The sequence below is a fragment of the Callithrix jacchus genome, chromosome 6 (assembly GCF_049354715.1).
Source record: "Callithrix jacchus isolate 240 chromosome 6, calJac240_pri, whole genome shotgun sequence".
NCBI lineage: Eukaryota > Metazoa > Chordata > Mammalia > Primates > Cebidae > Callithrix > Callithrix jacchus.
In genome coordinates, this window is record NC_133507.1 from 127,676,342 (window position 1) to 127,698,765 (window position 22,424).

Here is a 22,424-nt window from a genome sequence, read left to right on the forward strand (position 1 = left end):
TAGAGGGAAATTTTGTTTGTGTGGATTGCTGATCTGATGCAGAATGGCACTCCCTTTGATGTGTTATGATAGTATCATGTTGGAAGAAAAATTTTGCCAACTAAACTATAACACAATAATTTCTTGTAATTTAGTGTTTTTCTTTCCTTTTTTGTTTTTCTCGAGACAGGGTTTCACATTGTCATCCAAGCTGGAATGCAGTGGTGTGACTGTGGCTTGCTGCAGCCTCTACATCCTGAGCTCAGGTGATTCTCCTGCTTCAGCCTCCTGAGTAGCTGGGACTACAGGCATGTTTCCCAAGTTGATCTTGAACTTTTGGGATCAAGTGATACTCCCACCTCAGCCTCCCAAAGTGCTGGGACTACAGGTGTGAGCCACTGCACCTGGTCTATTTTTATTTCATACTCAGTAAAAGAGCACTCTCAGACTTTGATACATTTTTATCCTTTTTATGCATCGATCTTGTGCATGCATAAAAAGGGAAATACAAGTAAGATTGGTTTAGGGATTTCAGAAACTAATTCATATTCAGAACTCAACTTTCATTTAATTTTAATTTTTTTTTTTTGAGATGAAGTCTTGCTTTGTCACCCAGGCTCAAGTGCCTTGGCGCGATCTCAGCTCACTGCAACCTCTGCCTCCCGAGTTCAAGTGATTCTCCTGCCTTAGCCTCCCAAGTAGCTGCGATTAGAGACACATGCCACCACACCAGGCTATTTTTTTTTTTTTTAAGTAGAGTTGGAGTTTTGCCATGTTGGCCAGGCTAGTCTCAAACTCTTGACCTCAGGTGATCTGTGCTGGGATTACAGGCATGAGCCACTGCGCCGGCCAAGAACTCAACTTATATGAATCGATTTTTTTTTTTTTTTTTTAAGATGGAGTCTCACTGTGTCGCCCAGGCTGGAGAGCAGTGGCGCCATCTCGGCTCACTGCAACCTCTGCCTCCCGGGTTCAAGTGATTCTCCTGCCTGCCTCTGGAGTAGCTGGGACTACCAGTGCCCCCACACTTGGATAATTTTTTGTATTTTTAGAAGAGACGGTGTTTCACCAGGTTAGCCAGGATGGTCTCCATCGCCTGATCTTGTGATCTGCCTGCCTTGGCCTCCCGAAGTGCTGGGAGCACCCAGCCATGAGCCACCACGCCATGAATCGCTTTTTGAACCAGTTGCCCATGGCTGTGGTTTTCCACCAAAGGTGTATGTGATGCATCTAACCTTACGAGTGTTCCAGCCAGACGCAGTGGCTTGTATCTGTAATCTCAGCACTTTGGGAGGTGAAGGTGGGAGGATCCCTTGATGCCAGGAGTTTGAGAGCAGCCTGGGCAACAAAGTGAGAACCTTGTCTCTACAAAAAATAAAATTAGCCAGTCATAGTAGCACAAACCTGTGGTCCCAGCCACTTGGGGGACTGAGGCAAGAGGATCGCTTGAGCTTGGGAGACCGCGGCTGCAGGGAGCAGTGTTTTAAGCCACTGCACTCCAGCATGGGTAACAGAGGGAGACCCTTTCTTTTCTAAAAAAAAAAAAAAAAAAAAAAAAAAAAAGAAGAAAGAAAAGAAAAAAGAAAGCATGCTGCACTATTGTATGCAGGATTTTCTTTTCTTTTTAAAAATTTATTATACTTCAAGTTCTGGGGTACATGTGCAGATTGTGCAGGTTTGTTACATAGGTATACACATGCCATGGTGGTGTTTTGCTGCATCCCTCGCTCCATCATCTACATTAGGTATTTCTTCCAATGCTATCCCTCCCCAATCCCCCCACCCCCTGCTATTCCTCCCCCAGCCCTTCACACCCCAGGCCCGTGTGTGATGTTCCCCTCCCTGTGTCCATGTGTTCTCGTTGTTCACCCACTTATGAGTGAGAACAAGTGGTGTTTGGTTTTCTGCTCTTGTGTCAGTTTGCTGCAATGGTGGCTTCCAGTTTCATCCACGTCCCTGTGTATGCAGGATTTTCTTCCAGGCCAGCTTACCTTATTTTGCAAGTTTTGATGCTGGCGCCTGCTTGATCTCAACTGAATATATCAATTATGAGTTTTCTTTCTCTTTTCTTTCCTTTTTTTTCTTTCTTTCGTTCATTCATTTGTTCTTTATTTTTAGATGGAGTCTTGCTCTGTCGCCAGGCTGGAGTGCAGTGGCACCATCTCGGCTCACTGCAACCTCCACTTCCCAGATTCAAGTGATTCCCCTGCCTCAGCCTCCTGAGTAGCTGGGACTACAGGCACGTGCCATCAGGCACAGCTAATTTTTTGTATTTTAGTAGAGATGGGGTTTCACCATGGCCAGGATGGTCTTGATCTCTTGACCTTATGATCTGCCCACCTTGGCCTCCCAAAGTGCTGGGATTACAGGCGTGAGTCATGGCGTCCAGCCGAATTTCGAGTTTTCATGTAAAACATTCAGGACTTGTTTTCCTTCTTCAATGGTGTTATTGAATACAATCTATAGGAGTTGTAATTGACTAACCAGGCTATCAAGAATAATATCCAAGTTATTTCATTTTTTTGGGGTGCAATTAGGCTTATTATTTAACTGTTCAGATATGGGTTCCCAAAATCCATCAAGAATGAATGTGCTTGGTGAATAACTCATGGCTCCAGGAAGACTACTAGTTCTTAGCCAGTACCATCTCCTTTTCCAAGGGCTGGAGAAATCTTTTTGGTCCTAGGAAAATCTTCTTTTCCAGAAAAATCTTCTCATTCCCTAGGAAAATCTCTCTCCAAGTTTGAGTAAGTTTTGCCTGTTAATTCCCTTCCTCCTAGGGTTGTGGGTTTTATTAAACAATGCGCTTATCTCAGTGAAATGAGAACAACCTGAACAGCAACATCCACGTTGTAATACGTGGAGGTAATGACAGCCAGGTCTGTATTGCCACCTGGTCAACATGAGTTTGTTAGATGCATCCTCATTTCACAGATGTTAAGCTGTGGGAAAAAACGTGGTTTAGCATCTGTGAAATACAGAACATGTATAGTGGTTTTTCTTTAATTCCAAGGTTGGGATGTGGGAAAAAAAACTTGCCTTAAAAGAAATCTATACTTTTTGGTATGTTAAATCTAAGGGAGGTTATAAATCGAATGGTTGCAAGAGCCTAAAGCGAGAGAAAGCGAGAGAAAGATGTAGCAGGGGAAGAAAGAGCTGAGAAATACGGAAAGAATGGAAACAATGGATGTAAAAGCAATGGGCAAGTTTTTTTTAAAGGGATAAAATCACAAGCTTATTAAAAAGGGCAATGACAATTACAGTTACAGCCAAAGAGCAAAGTAGCTCATTTTAAGATTATTTTTACATTAGATATAAGCTTCGCAGCAGGGCTCCTCTCCATTTTAGATAGTAAAATTAGGTATTTCAGAAGCTCTTATCGCAGATTATAATTTCATATTCACTAGTGTGATTCATTTAAGTTAGTGACCTCCGTTACACGTAAACTGTTTTTCCTCACGACTATATTCGTAGTGGACAGCGCAGTGAATATAATTTCATGAGCCAATGTTGTTTGTTAATATTTGTAACCCTTTCATGTGCAGGGTAGATCTTTGAATATCTAACTTCCTTAAGCCTGTTTTCTCAGTAGTCAAAGGGGGGCTAATTCAGGATTCATTCAGAGTTACTCTGAAATGATATGCAAGAATGTATATCAACCTTAAACAGTGTCTAGCACAGAGCAACGTTCATTGAACAGCAGCTTTTGGGAGATGCACCTCACTCTGAAATAAGCGTGGAAACAGCAAAAACGACTAGCTCTCTTAGCCCCGTTTTTTTTCTACATTCGTATGTTGCTTTGAATTGGCAAGCAGTTTTTATTTGGACCCTCAAACGCTAAAACCTTGGTCTCTAACTGTGCTATGAGTCTAGTCCTTTTCTTTGGATCGTGATGGATTTCCCGAGCTTCGGAGTGGGGCCCTGACCAAGGAGGAAGTGTCCGCTTTAAGAGCTCCTGAGAGGAGGAAGGGGCTCCTCCGCCGGGGTGGGAGAGCGAGGGGGTGGGCGGGCAGGGGGCGGACCCGCCGCTCCTGCGTCAGAAGGGGTCCGGTTTTCGCACCTTCCCTGACGTCAAACCTCCATCAGGGTTGCAACGCCACGTTGCCTTGGATGCATGCGTGAGTCCAGTCGCGAGTCGGGGCGAGCGTCCTGCGAGACGCGCTCCCGCCCAGCTTCTCCCTCCCGGCCGCAGGGACCGAAGGCGCCTATTTTTGGCTCTGCGGGCAGCGGGGCCGCGGCGCTCGGACGGCCTGGGGTTCGGGAGGCGCCACGGAACCGGAATCGGAACGGAGAGTGCCCGGCGCGGTCCTCGGTCTCTACCGCGGCCCGGAAGGAATCCGGGCGGCCTCCGCGGAGGTGAGTGCCGCGGCGGGGGCGGGGCGCGGCCGGGGCGACGCCCGCGGGCGGGGCCTGCTCGCCGGGCGCCCGGGGCGCCTTCTTTCTCCCGGGGGACGCCAGAACGGCTCGCCGGGCTCCCGCGGCCGCTTCGCAGGTCCTCGGCTTCCCCTCATCCCGCGTCCCTTTCTGCCCCTGCTGAGTGAGAGGGTTCGGCGGCTCCAGGCCGGGATCGAGGTGGTGGGTCGAGGGGAGGAGGTGGGGCGCGGGCTGCATTGCGCTTCGGTCGGGGCCCTGGGTCCGAGGGGCCGGCGGACGAGGCCTCGGGCCCGGGCTTGGGGAGGAGGAAGCCTGCGGGGTCGGATTGAGGGCCGGAAACCCGCGGAGTCTTGCCTGGGCACCTGTGGGGCCGAGATCCCGAGCCACCTGTCTACACACCCCTTTCCCCCAGTGCCCTGCGTTGGGTCCAGCTGGCCCCAGACCTAGGCCTTTCCCAGCCGCTGGCGATGCTAGTTTATTTGGAAACGTGTGATTTTTTTGTGTCAATGATCGTTTTACTACTGCCGTGCAACAGTTGTGTAAATCTGGTCTTGTTACGCCATCGTTTTTACTTGCTCCTAAGAAGGCCGTTTCTAGCTCCTGCGATGATCCCACGCTTTGATTCTGGGTAGCTCGTGGAAGAGATGCATAACAAGATACTGGTTCTCAGGGGACCAAAACGCCACCCCCCCAATCTAAAGGAAATAGCTTGTTTTTGTTTTTCTTTTTTACAGCAATTTGCTGTGTGTGGGGAGGGGGAGGGACGGCGGAGACAGCCTGTGGCGATTTCATCCTCGAGAGAATCTGCTCACAATTTTGGGGATATCTTTCCCTTCTCTTTAATTAATACACAAACATACATGCGTGTGTCACATAAGGGTCGTTTATTTGTCTGCTTTTTTCACTTAATGCATGGAAGATCTTTTCTATATCGTTTGAACCCAAAGCGTAGAAGGCAAGAAAGCAACTCGTTAGAGAGTTGAAACAAGTATCACTGCAGTGGCCAGTGATTTGGATAGAAAGAAATAAGCTGAATTCAGAAACCAGTAACAACTGGTTTCTAGAAAATATTGTTTAGAAAATATGTCATCATAATTGCAGGCAGTGTGTCTTCAAACTGCATTTTTTCAGCCTGTGCGTAAATTGTGAAATTAATTTAGTGGGTCATGACTAGCATTAAAAATCTAAAAAATTAAATAAGATCGCATAGAAAATATCAGAATGCTTTACATGTAAAGAGAGTGTTGTTTTGTGAAAAATGTTTTGACTGTGCGTGTGTACCTGTGCGTGTGTGCTCGGTTGTAATTCAGAGTGTATTGGTTACTGTGTGTCGTGTTAAATAATCTTGGAAGTCACTAACGCAAGGTATTGTCAGCACTCAGATGAGCAATGATGCAATTAAACATTAGGTTTTAAAATTTGGAATAGTGATGTTGAATGCAGCAAATAAGAGTCCTAATGATTTGTTTTCACCTAACATTCAAACAAGCAGTATTCCTGAAAATACAGAGAAGTGGTGTCGAAGTCGTTAAGAGATTATAGCATAAATTGCTCAAATTGACCAGTGGTCACAACTCAGTTAATGCTGGTTATTGGTGTGAGACCTGCTCAGGGGTATCTCTTTTATCTTAACCTTAGTTCCCTGATTTGCTAAATGGGAATTAATCATGGCAGCTACGTTATAAAGCTGTTTTGGTTTTTAGATGAGATAATGCACAGGAATCTGTTGACAGAGATCCTGGCTCAGATTAAGTACTAAGTATTAGCTATTATTATTTTACTAAGACTGAATAGAGATGTCTAGGATAATGCTTGTCACCAGAGGAAAGCCAGCATAGCGTGGATAATTGAAAAAAGTGGAAAATTGAAAATCAGTAGTGTTGTGTGGAGGAACTGATACTGAATTGGTGTGGTCTTTTTTGTCATTCGGCCATTGTTTTGTCATTGTTTCTCAGTTGTTTCCCTATTGCTGGAAAATTTAGACTGTCTTATTCAGAAAACCAAATGCCTTTCTATTGTCTTTCCATATGTTTTTTTAAATTAAGTTGATGTGTCTTTTGTCAGGTACTTGAAAAATCTGTTTTATGAGGATTGTGGGTTTTGTTAGTTGTTACTACAGTGCCACACTCAGTTTGAGAAATACACGACAACCCCAAAGTCATTTCAGAAAATTTTTTTTACCGATGTTTACCTCTGCAGCTGGTGCAGATCTCAGGTGTGCAAGAAATATTTCTTAACAACAACAACAACAACAAAATGCTGTTTTCTTTTTATTTTGAGACATTTCTGCTATGACATTTCAGTCGCATTCCTCATTTCTGCTAAAGTCATCTGGGTAGCTCAGAAATCTCTGTTCACTCCCCGGGATAGGTTTGTGCAATTTTAAATGTCACCTAAACGAATAAAATAAGAAGGTGAACATAGTCATTTTAAAAATAGCATTATTATTTTTAGGAAAAATAAATATTATGCTTCAGATTCATAAAAAGGCTATATTTGCAAACATACTTAAGTGGGTATGACAACTGTGAAAGATTGGGGAAAAATGTTTAACATTGATCATAATTCTGCTCTCAGATTTGAAACTGCCTTCAGATTTTTGTTCTCCTTTAGAGGAACAAAAATGGAAACTCAGGGGTGAATTACAATATAGTTTATTAAAAGACGTGTCTTGAGACTTTAGCTAACCTGTCCCCCAATAAAAGCAGCAACACCCATACTAAAAATACCAATGAAACAAAAAAGCCCGACTTGACCTTAAACATATATACATTTATATGTTTTAAGTTAAATATTAAGATTATGTGTGTATTTAAATTATCTTGCTGGTTGACTTTCAGGTTAACTCACCAACTACTGGTTCTTGTCAGGGCTTTTATCTTACACTGACATGATGAAATACTATGCAATCATTAGTATTAAAATCATTCTATTTTAGTTTAATTTATTTTCTTCTATTTTATAATAGCATTTTATAATGGCATATAAAGGTGCTCATTATATGTGGTTCAGTGAGAGATGGTGGCTATAGAATAGAATGTTCTATACCATCCCATTTTTGTAAAAATATGTTTAGAATAAAGAAGACTATAACACAGGTTAATGGTGGGTGGTAGTATTATAGCTGATTTTTATGCTCTTTATAATTGTACTATTATAAATGTTTTACTTTTGTAGTAAAAATAAAATCATTTTTTAAAGAAAAATGTGTGTTTTCGTATTTTGTAAACATACATGACTGTGCTTTAAGGGATGCTGACTCTTAGCTTGGAGATTTCCGGCATTAACTAATTCTCCGGCATTTCGGAAATGGTGCAGAGTAGTTAATAGTTACTTTCCTTACCCTTTGAAAAGCTCCTTTGAGTAGAAGAGTATCATTGTTTCAGAATTTTCTTAAACCACTCTAGAGTATACCTCTTTACAAAAAAACTTCCACCGTGCCTAAAGGCACAGTCTAAATTCTTCAGTTTGCTTTTGAATACTAACAGGTCAAAATCCAATCCACTTTCTGTAGTTTTTTGCCCCATGAATACGTAAAAGTATTTGTTAATAAAAAATAAAATATTGAAAAAAAATTCTCAAGTGCAACCTTAGATTTGCTGAGTTTGTTAATTTTCTTGCTTTTGTACCCTGGCTTGTTTGTTAATTGGACTATCATTTCCCAGCCTTTGAGTGAGTAATTCCTACCCATTTTTCAGTATCTGGTTAAAAAACCATACCCACAGTGGCATCCCTGGCCACTCTAGCTAAAACTGAGTTTTGCAGTTGAACTCATTAGCAGTTCTCATTTTTACTGAGGCATTTCTTAGGCAGCACCTCATTCTTTGGCTCTAATTTCCCAATTTCATTTTAAATTTTTTGAGGGCAGGAAAACTTGTCTCATCTTTGTCTCTTAAAGTTTCTAGCATGGAACTCTGCGCAGGGTGGGTGCTTACTAGTTATTCTTTGATTATACTGTGGTGTCACTGGCTCTTTTGAGCCCAAGTGTTGGAAATTTTTCTTAACCAGTGATCCTGGATAAGGAGCAGTATTTTGCCCACAACAATACGGAGGAATAAAAAACATGCTTCTGCTTAATAGTGTATTGATAGAGATAGGTGATAAAAGAATTGACAGTATTTTTCATTAAAACTAATGTGATACCTGAGCCTCTGGAAGTTTCTCATGAAGCTAATTTTGTTTCGGTTTGACAGCATTTTTGTTCTTAACCTTACTTACCAGAAGCACAATTGCGCCTTCTATTCTTTTACAGCTACTGTTCCAGGAACGCAGGGACCTTCAGTGTTTGATGGTGGGTTAGATGGGCCATCACAGTTACTGCATCAGAACTTTAGGAGGTCATGTGTGAGGTTCAGTGAGTTGTAGTATGTAAAGTGCTTTGGGTTCAAAAGTTAATATTTTTTCTTATATTATTGGAAACATGTCCCTTTTCAAAATATATCCTGGTATACTTATTTGGTCTGTGGTAGATACTTATGGAACCTAACTCTTTTAAAAAATGATTTTATTTTAATTTACAGATATTTGCCAGAACTAATACAGCTGATTAAATACTTGACCTTTTCTGCTCCAGGTAAATAATTTGTTACTTTATAAAAATATTGGGTTCTGGTAGAATTCAGAGTTTGTATAAAAAGACCTATTTAGGCATCCAAAGTAATATAATTCCAGACCCTAAAAAAGTGATCTCTTTAATAGGTAAGTTTATTACTTTATAAAAAATGATGACTTATGTTATTGAGTTGACTTATAGCAGAATCACCTTGAGCATTTTATTTTATTATATTTTATTATATTATTATTATTATTTTTTGAGACAACGCCCCAACTCTTTTGCCCAGGCTGGGGTGCACTGGTTTGATCTCGGCACACTGTAACCCCCATCTCCTGGGTTCAAATGATTCTCTTGTGTCAGCCTCCCGAGTAGCTGGAACTATAGGCATCTGCTACCACACCCAGCTAATTTTTGTATTTTTAGTAGAGACAGGATTTCACCATGTTGGCCAGGCTGGTCTCGAACTCCTAACCTCTGGTGATCCACTTCCCTCGGCCACCCAAAGTGCTGGGATTACAGGCATGAGCCACCGTGCCCTGCCCCCTTGAGCATTTTAAATTTACTTCATAATGTGTGTCCTGGGTTCCCTCAATCCCTGGGATTTGATTTGGTAAGTTTCTGATGAGGTCCTCGCATGTTAATTTTTAAAAATGCCAACACATGCTTCTGGTTCATTGCAACTCAGTGTGGCACTAGAGATGACAGATGACGGGAGTGACAGGTGATAATGCCACAGGAGTTAAGGTCCATAGGATTAAAGATTTAAAAATATTTAAGTACTTAAATTTTGTGTGTATGTGATATTGGACTAATGCTTTACTTTTGTACTTTAGTCAATGAATGTTTTAATCATATTTTCAGTAAATTCCCCCAAAGTTTGTTATTTTAGGATTTTTAAAAGTTTACATTTAAGCTCTAGGTTCTCTTAGCTTGAAATTTGCCTTATGTGTAAGTACAACTTAAAAAACTTTGTTCTGTTTTATTGCTGTAGGTTAATAAGTGAATTAGTGGAAAAAAGACTAAATTTTAAGTAAGTAATGTCTTATATATTTTTTGTGTCAGAGGCTGGTTTAATTGATTAATTTTCTCCATAAATGTGAGAAGTCGGAAAATCAGTATTTCTCATAATAAAAAGTAATAGGTAAGTAAATGTTATGCTAGCATTTTGACTTAATGAAGCCTTTTTTTCCATCATCTTATTGGTTTTAAGGCTGTGATTTCATGTTTCAGTTATTGATTTTAATGATTAAATTTTTCCCATTGCAGAAATATTCATAATACATTATAGAATGATTGTTATATATCTTCCAGCAGCTGAGAATGCTTTAACTATTTGAAATACAAAATTATTTGCAATTCTATTTTCAGCTTAACAAAGCAGCAAATAAACTGCATTAAATTTTTTACTTAAAATCATCATAAATTATATGTACATTGTGTCAATTCATACATTGGCTGAGCATGAAAATTACCAGGGGAATTTTGAAAATTCTGAATCCTAGGCTCACCTCAGCTCTACTAAAATTTTGGGTATTCAGCCTGGTTTGGGAACCATGCAGTCTGTAATGTTGAAGGATTATGCTTTTAGGTGAGCGGAAACTGGAAAACGATTTATTTGTAGAGAAATCTCAAACACTAGTAGGAAAAAAATCCTTCATATTTATCTGGCATATATAATTGGCAGAAGAAAAATGTTTTGTGTTTCAGAGGCTAAATTAGTTGTTCCGATCTTTAGCTACTGTGTTGGATAGATTATTAAAAAATCTGCCTCTGTGAGCTGAGCAGAAAATGCCATGTGGGGCCTTTACTCTCATGATGACAGAGAATGAGACGTCGTCACATAATCTGGGATTTTATATGGAAACATGATGGGAAAATTAATGAGCTCCATTAGAGTATAGTAAATATACCATAACAATAACTTAGAAGTAATTGATCTTCGCAAATTGAATATTGTAATCTTTGTTACTGAATCAATATCTAATATCTCTAATAAGTGATTAGAAAAACTAATCTAAAAAACTAAATATTTAGTCATTTAGTCTTCAAATATTGGCAACAATCTGTTCTTTCATAAGCTGTATAGTTCTTGTTTCTGCTTCAGGCTCACTTATTTATTCAATGGCTCATGGCAACCTCATATATTTTCCTAATTCTTAGAAGTAGGAGCAGATAGGACCCAAGAGTGAATTTCTGTTTTCTGCTAATTATGATAGCCATTTTCCTCATAAGAGTAAGGAATTATTATGATTTTGGACATTTTTCTTTTTTTCAGTTTGAGTATTGAAAGACTGTAGCCGTCTGACTTCAGTTATTTATTCAAGATGCAGAAAAGACAAGGATATTGCAGTTATTGCCGTGTGCCATATAATAACCTGGAACAGGTGAGAGGTTTCTATTAATATGATAATATCTCAAAGGACCTAGTTGTGACTTTCTCTGACATTTTATTAAATTTGTTTATTTATTTATTGAACAGATTGTGTTGGGAATCAGTTAGTTGGCAGATACTGTGTAAAGTTCTAGGGATATGACCATGAACAAAAACAAGCCTTTTTTCTCAGGAAGCTTATACTCTAGTGTAGTAAGACAGAAGATAAATAGTATGTAAATTTAGTACATAATAAGTGAGATTATTATAAATGTTCTGAGGAAAACAAAATAGGGAAGAGGTAGGGTAGCCAGGTAAGGCCTTTTTAAGGAAGTGACATGAGTAGAGATTTGGAGTTCAGGTTTCAGGTTTGCATTTATCTGGGGAAAGAGTTTCTAGGTAGAAGGAAGAGACACAGACCCTGAGGCTGCTGCGTGGTTGGCACACTAACAAACAGCCAGGAGGCTGGTGGCTGCATGGATGTTGGAAGGTAGGTGATAAGTAATAGGCAAAGAATTCTATATTTTAGATGCAGGGTGTATATAGGCTTGTTGGCTACATGGGTATATTGCAAACTGGTCGGGATTAGGCTTCTAGTGTATCTATTACCCAAATCAGAAAAGTTGATTCTTTAAGACATTGCAGGCTTAGGTAAGGACCTTGAATTTTATTTCAAGTGAGATGGGAGAGCATTTCAAAGTTCTGAGCATAGGGGTGAAATAATCTACTTTGTGTTTTAAAAGGTTCATTCTGGCTGCTGAGGAAAACATAGTTGGTATAGAGATTTAAAAATTTTGTTATTGTGATATAACTCATACACCATAAACTTGACCCTTTAAAGTGTGTAATTCAGTGATGTTTCAGGATGTTCACAAAGTGGTACAACCACTGTCTAATTCCAGAACATTTTCATTACCCTAAAAGGAAACTGCACCCATTGAGCAGTAACTCACTCCTCCCTTCTGTCACCAGCACCTGGCAACCACTAATCTATTCCTATCTGTATAGATTTGCTTATTCTGAATATTATGTGTAAATAGAATCAAACATTGTGTGGCCTTTTGTGTCAGGCTTCTTTAATTTAGTGTAATGTTGTCACTGTTCATCCATGCTGTAACATGCGTTACTACCTCATTCCTTTTTATGGCTGACAATGTTCCATTATATGGATATATCACATTTTGTTTCTTCATTGAGCAATTTATGGATATTTGGATTGTTTTCACTTTTTGACTGTTATGAATAGTGCTGCTATGAACAGAAGTCTACAAGTTTTTTGCGTGGACATATGCTTTCACTTTTCTTAGGTTTACATGTAGAGTGGCATTTTTGGGCCATGTGGTAACTGTGTTTAACTTTTTTGAGAGGGTGCCTGCCTCATCATTTGTTAAAGTGGCTGTACCTTGCCACCAGCAATGTATAGAGTTCCAGTTTCTCCACATTCTTGTCAGCACTTGTTATTGTCTGTTTTTTTTTCTTTTTTTTGTTATTGTTATAGCCATTTTAGTGGGTGTGAAATAGTATCTCATTTTGGTTTTGTTAATGACATATAATGTCTTTTCATGTGTTCGCTGGCCATTTGTATGTCTTTTCCTATTTTCAATTGTGTTTTCTTTTTACTGTTCAGCTGTAGAAGTCTTTATATATTTTGGATACTTGACCTTTATCAGACATATGATTTACAAATACTTTCTCTATTTTGTGGATTGTCTTATTACTTACTCTTTTTTTTTTTTTTTGAGACAAGGTCTTGCATTGTTGCTCAGGCTGGAGGGCAGTGGTGCAATTATGGCACACTGTAGCCTTGGCCTTTTGGGCTCAAGCAGTTCTTCTGCCTCAGCCTTCCAAGTAGCTGGGACTACTGGCATGCACCACCATACCCAGCTAATATTTTATTTATTTTTCACGATGTTTCCCAGGTTGGTCTCAAACTCTTGGACCCAAGCAATTCTCCTGCTTTGGCCTCTGAAAGTTTTGGAATTATAGGTGTGAGCCACCACACCTGGCCTTCTTTTTACTTTCTTGATGGTATGTTTTGATGTACAAAAGTTTTAAATTTTGCTATGTTTTGCTTATGGTTTTTGGTGTCAAAAGGGCTGCCTAATCTCAGGGTCAAAGATTTATGCTTATGTTTTCTTCTAAGAGTTTTATAGTTACTCATACATTTAGGCCTTTTATCTGTTTTGAGTTCAGTTTTGTATAGGGTCTGAGAAAGGGGTATACTTTTATTTTTTTGAGTCTGTAAAATTAACTATTTCCTAGAAATCCTGTTAAGATTTATGCTTATCAGAGCTCTCCCTATGTTACTCATATTGGATTTGTATATATATATGTATTTATATTGATTTGTTTACTTTATTTTTTGCTGTAATTAAACAGTACAGTGTGATATTTTGATACATGTATATAATGCATAATAACCAAATTGATAATTTGCACAATAACCAAATTAGTGATTTGCATACTCATCACCTCAAACATTTATCATTTCTTTGGGTTGGAAACATTTAGAATCCTCTCTTCTAACTGTTTGGAAATTTATAATCAATTGTTGTCAACTATAGTCATCCTACAGTGCTATCTAGGACACTAGAACGTATTCCTCCTATCTAGCTGTAATTTTGCATTCATTAATTATCCTTTCCCAATTTCTCTCCCCTGACTTCTTCCCAGCTTCTAGTAATTACTATTCTATTCTCTACTTTTATGAGCACAACTTCGATGAAAGGATTTTCTTTTTTTATGGCTGAATAGTATTCCACTGTGTATATTTACCACACTTCCTTTTGTGTGTGTGTGTGAGATAGAATCTTGCTCTGTTGCCCAGGCTGGAGTGCAGTGGCATGATCTTGGCTCAGTGCAACCTTTACCTCGTGCGTTCAAGTGATTAACCTGCCTTAGCTTCCCGAGTAGCTAGGATTACAGGAGTGCACCAACATACTTGGCTAATTTTTGTATTTTTATTAGAGATGGAGTTTCACCATGTTGACCAGGCTGGTCTTGAACTCCTGACCTCAGGTGATTTGCCACCTTGACCTCCCAGGGTGTTGGGATTACAGGCATGAGCCACCACACCTGCCCCTTTTTTCTTTGTTGATGGACACTTAGATTGATTCCATATATTAGCTATTATAACAGTGCTGTAATAATAAACATGAGGGTGCAGATATCTCTTTATTGGTTTCTTTTCCTTTGGATAAATACCTAGTTAGTGGCATTGCTGGATCACATGGTAGTTACATTTTTAGTTATTTGAGAACTCTTTTTCCATAATGACTATAATAATTTGTATTCCCACCAATGATGTGTAAGAATTCCCTTCTCTGCATCCTTGCCAGCATGTCATTTTTTGTCTTTTTGATAATAGCTATTCTAATTGAAGTGAGATGATATCTCACTGAGGTTTGATTTACACTTGCTTAATGATTAGGGATGTTGAGCGTTTTTTAATATACCTGTGGGCCATTTATATGACTTTTTGAAAGATATCTTTTCAGCTCATTTGCCCATTTTTAAATTGGATTTTTCCTTTTGTTGTCATTGAGTTGTTTGAGTATCCCATATTCCAGATATTAATCATTATTTGGATGAATGGTTTGCAAATATTTTCTCCCATTCTTTAGGTTGTCTGTTCACTCTGTTAATTGTCCTTTGCTGTGTAGAAGCTTATGAGTTTGATATTATCCAGTTTGTCTATTTTTGCTTTGTTCCCTGTGCTTTTGAGGTCTTTTCCACAGGATCTTTGCCTAGACCACTGTCCCAAAGCATTTCCCCTGTGTTTTCTTCTGGTAGTTTCATAGTTTGGGGCTTACATATATGTTTTTAATACATTTTGAGTTGATTTTTGTATGTGGTGAGAGATAGGGGCCTAGTTCCACTTTTCTGCATATAGATATCCAGTTTTCTTGGCTTCATTTATTGAAGAAGCTGTCCCTTTCCCAATTTATGGTACTAGTGCCTTTGTTTCATATCTGTATATTTTCAGAATTTCCTCTTATTATTGACTTTTTGTTTTATGCCATTGTAGTCAGAAAAGATACTTGATATAGTTTCACTTCTTTTAAATTTGTTGAGACCTCTTTGTGGCCTGATATGTGGTCTATCCTGGAGAATGTTACATGTACTGATGAAACAAGTGTATTCTGTAGCTGATGGATGAAATCTGTAAATATCTGGTAGGCTCATTTGATCTAAAATACAGTTTAAATCCAGTATTTCTTTGTTGACTTTCTATCTAGAAGATCTGTCCAATTCTGAGAGTGATAATCAAATCCTCAACCAGTCTAATAGTATTTGCTTTATTTATATCTAGGTGCTCTGGTGTTGAATACATATATATTTATAGTTGTTTTATCTTCTTGCTAAGTTGATCCCTTTATCATTATATGATGATCTTTGTCTCTTTTCACAGTTTTTGACTTAAAGTCTGTTTTATCTATTATAAATAGAGCTACTCCTGCTTGCTTTTGGTTTCTGGTGTATGGACTGTCTTTTTCCATCCCTTGGCTTTCAGTCTATATGTGTCTTAAAAAAAAATAGGCAGGAGTCTCACCATGTTGTTCATACTGGCCTTGAATTCTGTGCTCAGGAGATCCTCCTGCCTCAGCCTTCTTAGTAGCAGGGACTACAGCCGTTCCCTCTGCCGCGCCCCCCCCACATAAAAATATGTGTCTTTACAGGTGAAGTTAGTTTCTTGTAGGCAGTGTATTGTTAGGTTATAATTTTAAAAATTGATTCAGCCCAACTGAATCTTTTAAGTGGGGGATTTAATTCATTTAAACTCAAGATGATTATTGATAGGCAAGGAATTGGTTCTGTTATTTTGTTAATTGCTTTCCAGTTGTTTTGTATGTGCTTTGTTCTTTTTTTCTCTCTTATCATTGCAGTTTGGTGGTTTTCTATAGTAAGTAGGTTTTGATTCTTTTCTCTTTCTCCTTTGCACATCTGTTCTACCAGTGAGTTTTTATATTTTTGCATGTTTTCACCACAGTGACTATTATCTTTTTTGCTTACCAGATGTAGGACTCCTTTGAACATTTCTTGTAAGGCTGGTCTAGTGGTGATGAATTCCTTCAGTTTTTGTTTCTCTGGAAAAGACTTGATTTTTCTCTCATGTCTGAAGGATAGCTTTGCTGGGTATAGTATTGTTTGGCTGTTTGAGTAGTTTTAGCACTTTCACTATATCATCCCATTCTTTGGTGGCCTGTAAAATTTCTGCATAGAAATCTGCTGTTAGTCTAATGATGATTCCCTTATATGTGACTGGATGCTTTTGTTGTTTTTTGTGTTCCATCTTTGGTCTTTGACCTTTGAGAGTTTATAATGTGCCTCAAGAAGGAACTTTTTGGGTTAAATATATTTGGGATTCTTTGAGCTTCCCGTATCTGGATGTCCATATACTTGGGGAGTTTTTGGCTATTATCTCATTAAATAGGTTTTCTGTGCCTTCTTGTCTTTCCCTCTGGATTCCCATAATACAAATATTTGTTCACTCAGTGGTGTCCCTTCAGTCCTGTAGGCTTTGTTCACCTCTTTTTCATTATTTCTCTCTTCTTGCCTGTGACTGGGTAATTTCAAATGACTGATATAGAAATATTTCTTTCTTCTACTTTATCAAATCTGCTGTTGAATCTCTCTATTGTATTTTTTTATTTTGTTCATTTAATTCTTCAGCTGTAGGATTTCTTTTTCATTCTTTTCATGATTTTTATCTCTGTTGAATTCTTGTTTATATTGAGAATGGTTTTTCTGATTTTGTTGAATTGTCTATGTGTATTTTCTTGTCTCTCATTGAGTTTCCTTAAGATCATTCTGATTTTTTTTCAGAAATTAGTTGCTTTCTTTTCATTGGGTTTTGTTATTTTATACTTTCAGTTCTGGGGTGTTTATTGGGGTTTTTAATGAGAACGTTTTGTTCCTTTGGTGGTCTTATATTTCTTTACTTTCTTTTTTAATGTTTCTTATGTCCCTGCATTGATGTCTATGGATCTGGTGGAACAGTCACTTCTTCCATACTCTCTGGAGTGGCTTTTATATTGAATAACTTTCACTTGCAGTTGGGGTTTAGTGTGCTAGTTGGGAGAGTGTGGTTACTCTGTTGCTAGATAGCAACTCTGTTGCTATATAGTCTTCATTCATTTTCTTTAGCTGTGTTCACCATCAGCAATGGTGTAGGCTTCTACAGTAGCCTACACTGTAGAAGATTGTGGCGATGGCAACAGCATAGTTTGTGAATGTCCTAGATGTCAAGGGCTTCTGGGGATCCACCTGTTCTTGTTTTCATTACAATGAGGAGACTTAGCTGAGTAAATCCCTCTTGGTGTTAGGTCTGACATGGCCTAAAAGCAGCTTTTGTAGCACTGTGTTCCAGGTGCAGGTGCTTGGAGTAGCTGTGGGACCAGGGTCCTAGGCTCATAGGCTTATGAACCTACTGTTGCACCTGGATCTTGGGGTACAGATTTGCTCTTAGGTACGGTTAGATGTAGGTTGCCCACAGAGCCCGGACCTGTAACTTTCAGGCATGTACTAGAAGCTGGGGTCCAGGGAGTCAGCTGGACTGAGATTCTACCCCTGAAAGGCAGGCACAGCACTGGCCTGACTTCAGGGAAAAATAGTTGCTCTGGAGGTTTGATCCTAGGGAGCACGGTATGGGCTACAGGGGTGGGGTCTGTAGGTATCCACATATTAATGGGGGCTGGCTGTTGGGATTCTCTTGCTTGCCTCCTTGCTGTAGGAAGAAGTTCTTCCTGGTTCCCAGCTGATCCCGGTTGGGAATGCGGTGGTGGGGGCCTGGCATTCCCTTTTGTTCTCTGTGTTGCCATTCTGAGTTCTGTGCTCACCCTAGTTTCTGTTTCTCCTTTGATACACTCCGTTGCCCTTCTTCAGTTGTTTTCATTAAAATATAGTTGTCCATTCATTGTGCTGGCCATCTTTTCCCAAGTTTATTTTTTTGTTTGTGATATCCAATAGTCCCAGCACCATTGGTTGAAGACTATCCTTTCCCCATTCAGTTGACATCCTTGTTGAAAATCAGTTGACCATAAATATAAGGTTTGCTTCTATGCTTTCAATTCCATTTTATTTTATTTTGAGACAGAGTCTCGCTGTGTCACCAGGCGCCAGGCTGGAGTGCAGTGGCAGGATCTTGGCTCACTGCAACCTCTGCCTCCTGGGTTCAAGCAATTCTCCTGCCTCAGCCTTCTGAGTAGTTGGGACTACAGGCGTGCACCACCATGCCCAGCTAATTTTTGTATTTAAGTAGAGACAGGGTTTCATCATGTTGGCCAGGATGGTCTCGATCTTTTGACCTCGTGATCCACCCGCCTTGGCCTCCCAAAGTGCTGGGATTACAGGCGTGAGCCACTGCGCCTGGCCTCAATTCCATTTTATTTATCTATGTATCTGCCTTGGTGCCAGTGCCACATAGTCTTGATTATTGTAGCTATGTAGTAAAATTTGAAATCAGGACATTTGAGCCCTCCAACTTGGTTCCTCTTTTTCAAGATTGTTTTGGCTATTCTTGGTTCCTTGTATTTCCATATGAATTTAAAGATCACCCTGTCAGTTTCTGCAGAAAAACAGCTGGAATTCTGATAGGGATTGTATTGAATCTGTAGTTAGATTCATGGGGAATATCCATCTTAGTATTAAATCTTCTAATCCATGAATAGGGGTATTTACATTTATGTAGAGCTTTTTAAAAATCTTTCAACAGTGTTTTGTGATATTCAATGTACAAGTTTTACACTTCTTATGTTAAATTTATTCCCAAGCATTTTGTTATTTTTGTTGCTATTGTAATTGTTTTCTTAAGTTCATTTTGGATTGTTCATTGCGAGTGAATGGAGAGCTTCGATACATTTTTAAATATTGATCTTGTATCATACAACCTTGCTCACCTTGTTTATTAGTGCTAATAATTTTTTGTAGATTCCTTAGGATTTTCTGTGTACTAGATTATCTTGTCTCCAAATAGTTTTACTACTTTTTTCCCCCATCTGGATGCCATTATTTCTTTTTCTTGCTCTTGCAAGAACTTCTAGCATGATCAGTGTTAAAGTAGTGAGGATGGACATCCTTGTTTTGTTCTGGATCTTGGGAGAAAATGTTCAGTCTTTTACCAATAAGTTTGATGTTAGTTGTGGGTTTTAGCTTTCTATTCCTAATTTGCTAAGTGTTTAATCATGAAAGGGTATAGGCTTTTGTCCAATGCTTTTCTTCATCTATTAGATAAGTATTTTTTTTTCTTTACTCTATTGATATATTACTGTATTCATCAGCCCAGGCTGCCATAATAAAATACCATAGACTAGGTAACTTAAATTAGCAATCCTCAACCTTTTTTGGCATCGGAGACTGGTTTTGTGGAAGACAATTTTGCCACAGATGGGGTGGAGGGGTGTTTTGGGATTTGAATCATCAAACATTAGATTCTCACAGGGAGTGTGCAACTTAGATCCCTTGCATGCACAGTTCACAATAGAGTTTGCACTCCTATGAGAATCTAGTGCCGCTGCTGATCTGACAGGAGGTGGAGCTCAGGTGGTAACACTCCCTTGCCTGCGGCTCACCTCCTGCTGTGCGGCCCAGTTCCTAACAGGCTACGGACAGATACCTGACAGGCCTTCTCACTGTGTCCTCCTGTAGCAGAGAGAGAGGGTGATTTCTCTTCCTATTTTATAAGGCCAACAATCTTATTAAATTTGGTCCCTGCCCTTATGACTTCATTTAAGCTAAATTACCTCCTAAAAGCCCTGTCTCCAAATACAGTCACATGAGGGGTTAGAACCTCAACATGTGAATTTTTGGAGGGATGCAGTTCAACCTATAGCAATTAGATTGATTGGTTTTCAGATGTTAAACTAATCTTGCATTTGGGGATAAATCCCATTCGTTCATGGTGTAGAATCCTTTTTATATGTTGCTGGACTTGGTTTGCTCTTAATAATTTGTTGACGATGTTTGCAGCCTTGGATTTCAAGGCTGTGGAGAACTATAAAAGCAGTCAAGTAATATGGGGCCCATATCTAGTGAAGTATTTTAACAGAAACATGGAAGCGAAAAGAAACAAAACAACTGCCACCTAGAATTCTCTACTCAATACGTATATCTTTTAATAAGGAAGGTGAAATAAAACTATTTTCAGGAAATAAAAATTAAGGGAATTTGTCACCAGCAGACTCTCACTAAAGGAAAAACTAAAAAGGAGTTCTTCAGGCAGAAGGAAAATGATTCCCGATGGAAGCTCACAGATACAGGAAGTAATGAAGAACAGTGGAAAGGTAAATATGTAGGCAATCTAAGTGAATACTGTCTTGTGGGATGAACAACAATGGCATATAAATTGGGAGGGGAGTAAGTGATGTTAATTTCTGAGAACTTTGCATTGTTTATAAAGAGAATAAAAGTAACAAGTCATTTTAGACATTGACACTCAAGAGTTGCTCATTGTAATCTCTTACCAAAATAGACTACAAAAAATCTATAACCAACTATAGAGTTAACAGTAAGGGAAAAATTGAAATAATGAAACCCTTTCTACAAGAATACAAGAAAGGAGAGGAAAAGGGATAATTGTATAGGCAAGAATAATAACAGATTGAAAAAGTCAAATACAACTCTATCAATAATATATTAAGTGGAAATAGATTTGATACTTGAATTACAACTGTATTCAATATTTTGTCAGAGATCCTAGTCAAGGAAATATGGAAAGAAAAATAAATAAAAATAATAAAGATTGGATAAGAAGAAATAAAACTATTATTATTTATATACAACATGATTGTGGAGATGAAAACTCAAAAGATAGCTAGGTAAACCATCAGAATCAATAAGTGAGTTTAAAAAGGTTGTTAGACCAATGTAAAAAGGAAGTGTATTTTTATATAGGGATACCATGCAGAAAATGAGATTCAGTTATTTACAATAGCATCAAAGAACATCAAATTCTAGGGAATAAACCTAAGAAAATGTAAGATATTTAAGGGATAATTGTATAGGCAAGAATAATAACAGATTGAAAAAGTCAAATACAACTCTATCAATAATATATTAAGTGGAAATAGATTTGATACTTGAATTACAACTGTCTTTAATATTTTGTCAGAGATCCTAGTCAAGGAAATATGGAAAGAAAAATAAAAATAATAAAGATTGGATAAGAAGAAATAAAACTATTATTATTTTTTCTATGAAAATTCAAAGAAATTTTCATGTTCATGCTTTGGAAGAATCAATATCATAAACCTGTCAATTCTGCCTAGATTGTTATATTTATCCAATGTAATTCAATCAAAACTTCAGAAAAGTGTTTTTTTTTTTTTTTTTTTTTTAATGAGAAACCAATTCCAGAAATAAATGTGGGAAAGTAAGAGGCTCAGAAGAACCAGGATAGTCTTAAGAACAAAGTGAATAGATGTCCTCTACCAGATACTAAACTTTTGAAACTACAGTCTTTAAAATAGTACAGTCTTGCTGCAGAGTTAGAAGGACCATGGAAATAAGCCAGGAACTTGAGAAACAGACACATATATGGATGTCTGATTTGTCACAAAGGTGGCGCTGTAGAGCAGTGAGAACAGGACTTTCTTCAATAAATGATACTGGGTCAATGGAATATTCATATGGAGAGGAAAATGAAACTTTATTGCCGAATCACCCTGCCTATAAAAATCAGTTAGAAGTAGATGTAAATGTCGTGGGCAAAATAGCAAACCTTCTAGAAACAGGAGAAAATCTTTATGACTTTGATGGTAAAGAGAGGTTTCTGGCCACAAAAAGGACTGACAAAAAAAGATAAAAACTGGGCTGCAATAAAGTTAAGAAACAATGGAAGATGATTAAGAAAGTGAAAAGCTGCAGAGAGGAAGATGGTACTCAAAACACATATAATTGAACAAAGAACTGGTGTTCAAAATAAATAAGGAATTTTTACAAGTCCATAGGAAGAGACAGAACATCCATTTGAAAAACAGAGAGACTTGAGCAGACCCAACATAAAAGAGGATATCCAGATGGCCAGTAAATAGGGAAAGCTATCACAAAAATTACAGAGTAAGACCATAGTGATATAACCATAAAAAACTGTGCAATAGCTAAAATTAAAGAGACTGACAATACTAAGTGTTGATAAGGAGGTAGGAA

The 22,424-nt window shown here is 38.5% G+C and overlaps 1 protein-coding gene across 38 annotated transcripts in view; it reads left to right on the forward strand.

The window, feature by feature from the left end:
* The first annotated feature begins 4,093 nt into the window (after positions 1-4,093).
* Positions 4,094-22,424, forward strand: part of ZDBF2 (zinc finger DBF-type containing 2) — a 50,610-nt gene continuing 32,279 nt past the window's right edge. For 4 of the 38 annotated variants that reach the window (XR_013519071.1, XM_008999305.5, XM_078328294.1 and 1 more), the window contains exons 1-4: positions 4,094-4,335; positions 8,874-8,926; positions 9,971-10,049; positions 11,184-11,292. Coding sequence is in view for 36 of the 38 variants with exons in the window: in XM_008999305.5 (XP_008997553.4) it covers positions 11,233-11,292 (60 nt within the window). In the remaining 2 variants the exon portion in view is untranslated. The other 34 variants (XR_013519072.1, XM_008999306.5, XM_078328296.1 and 31 more) reach the window with 26 other exon arrangements.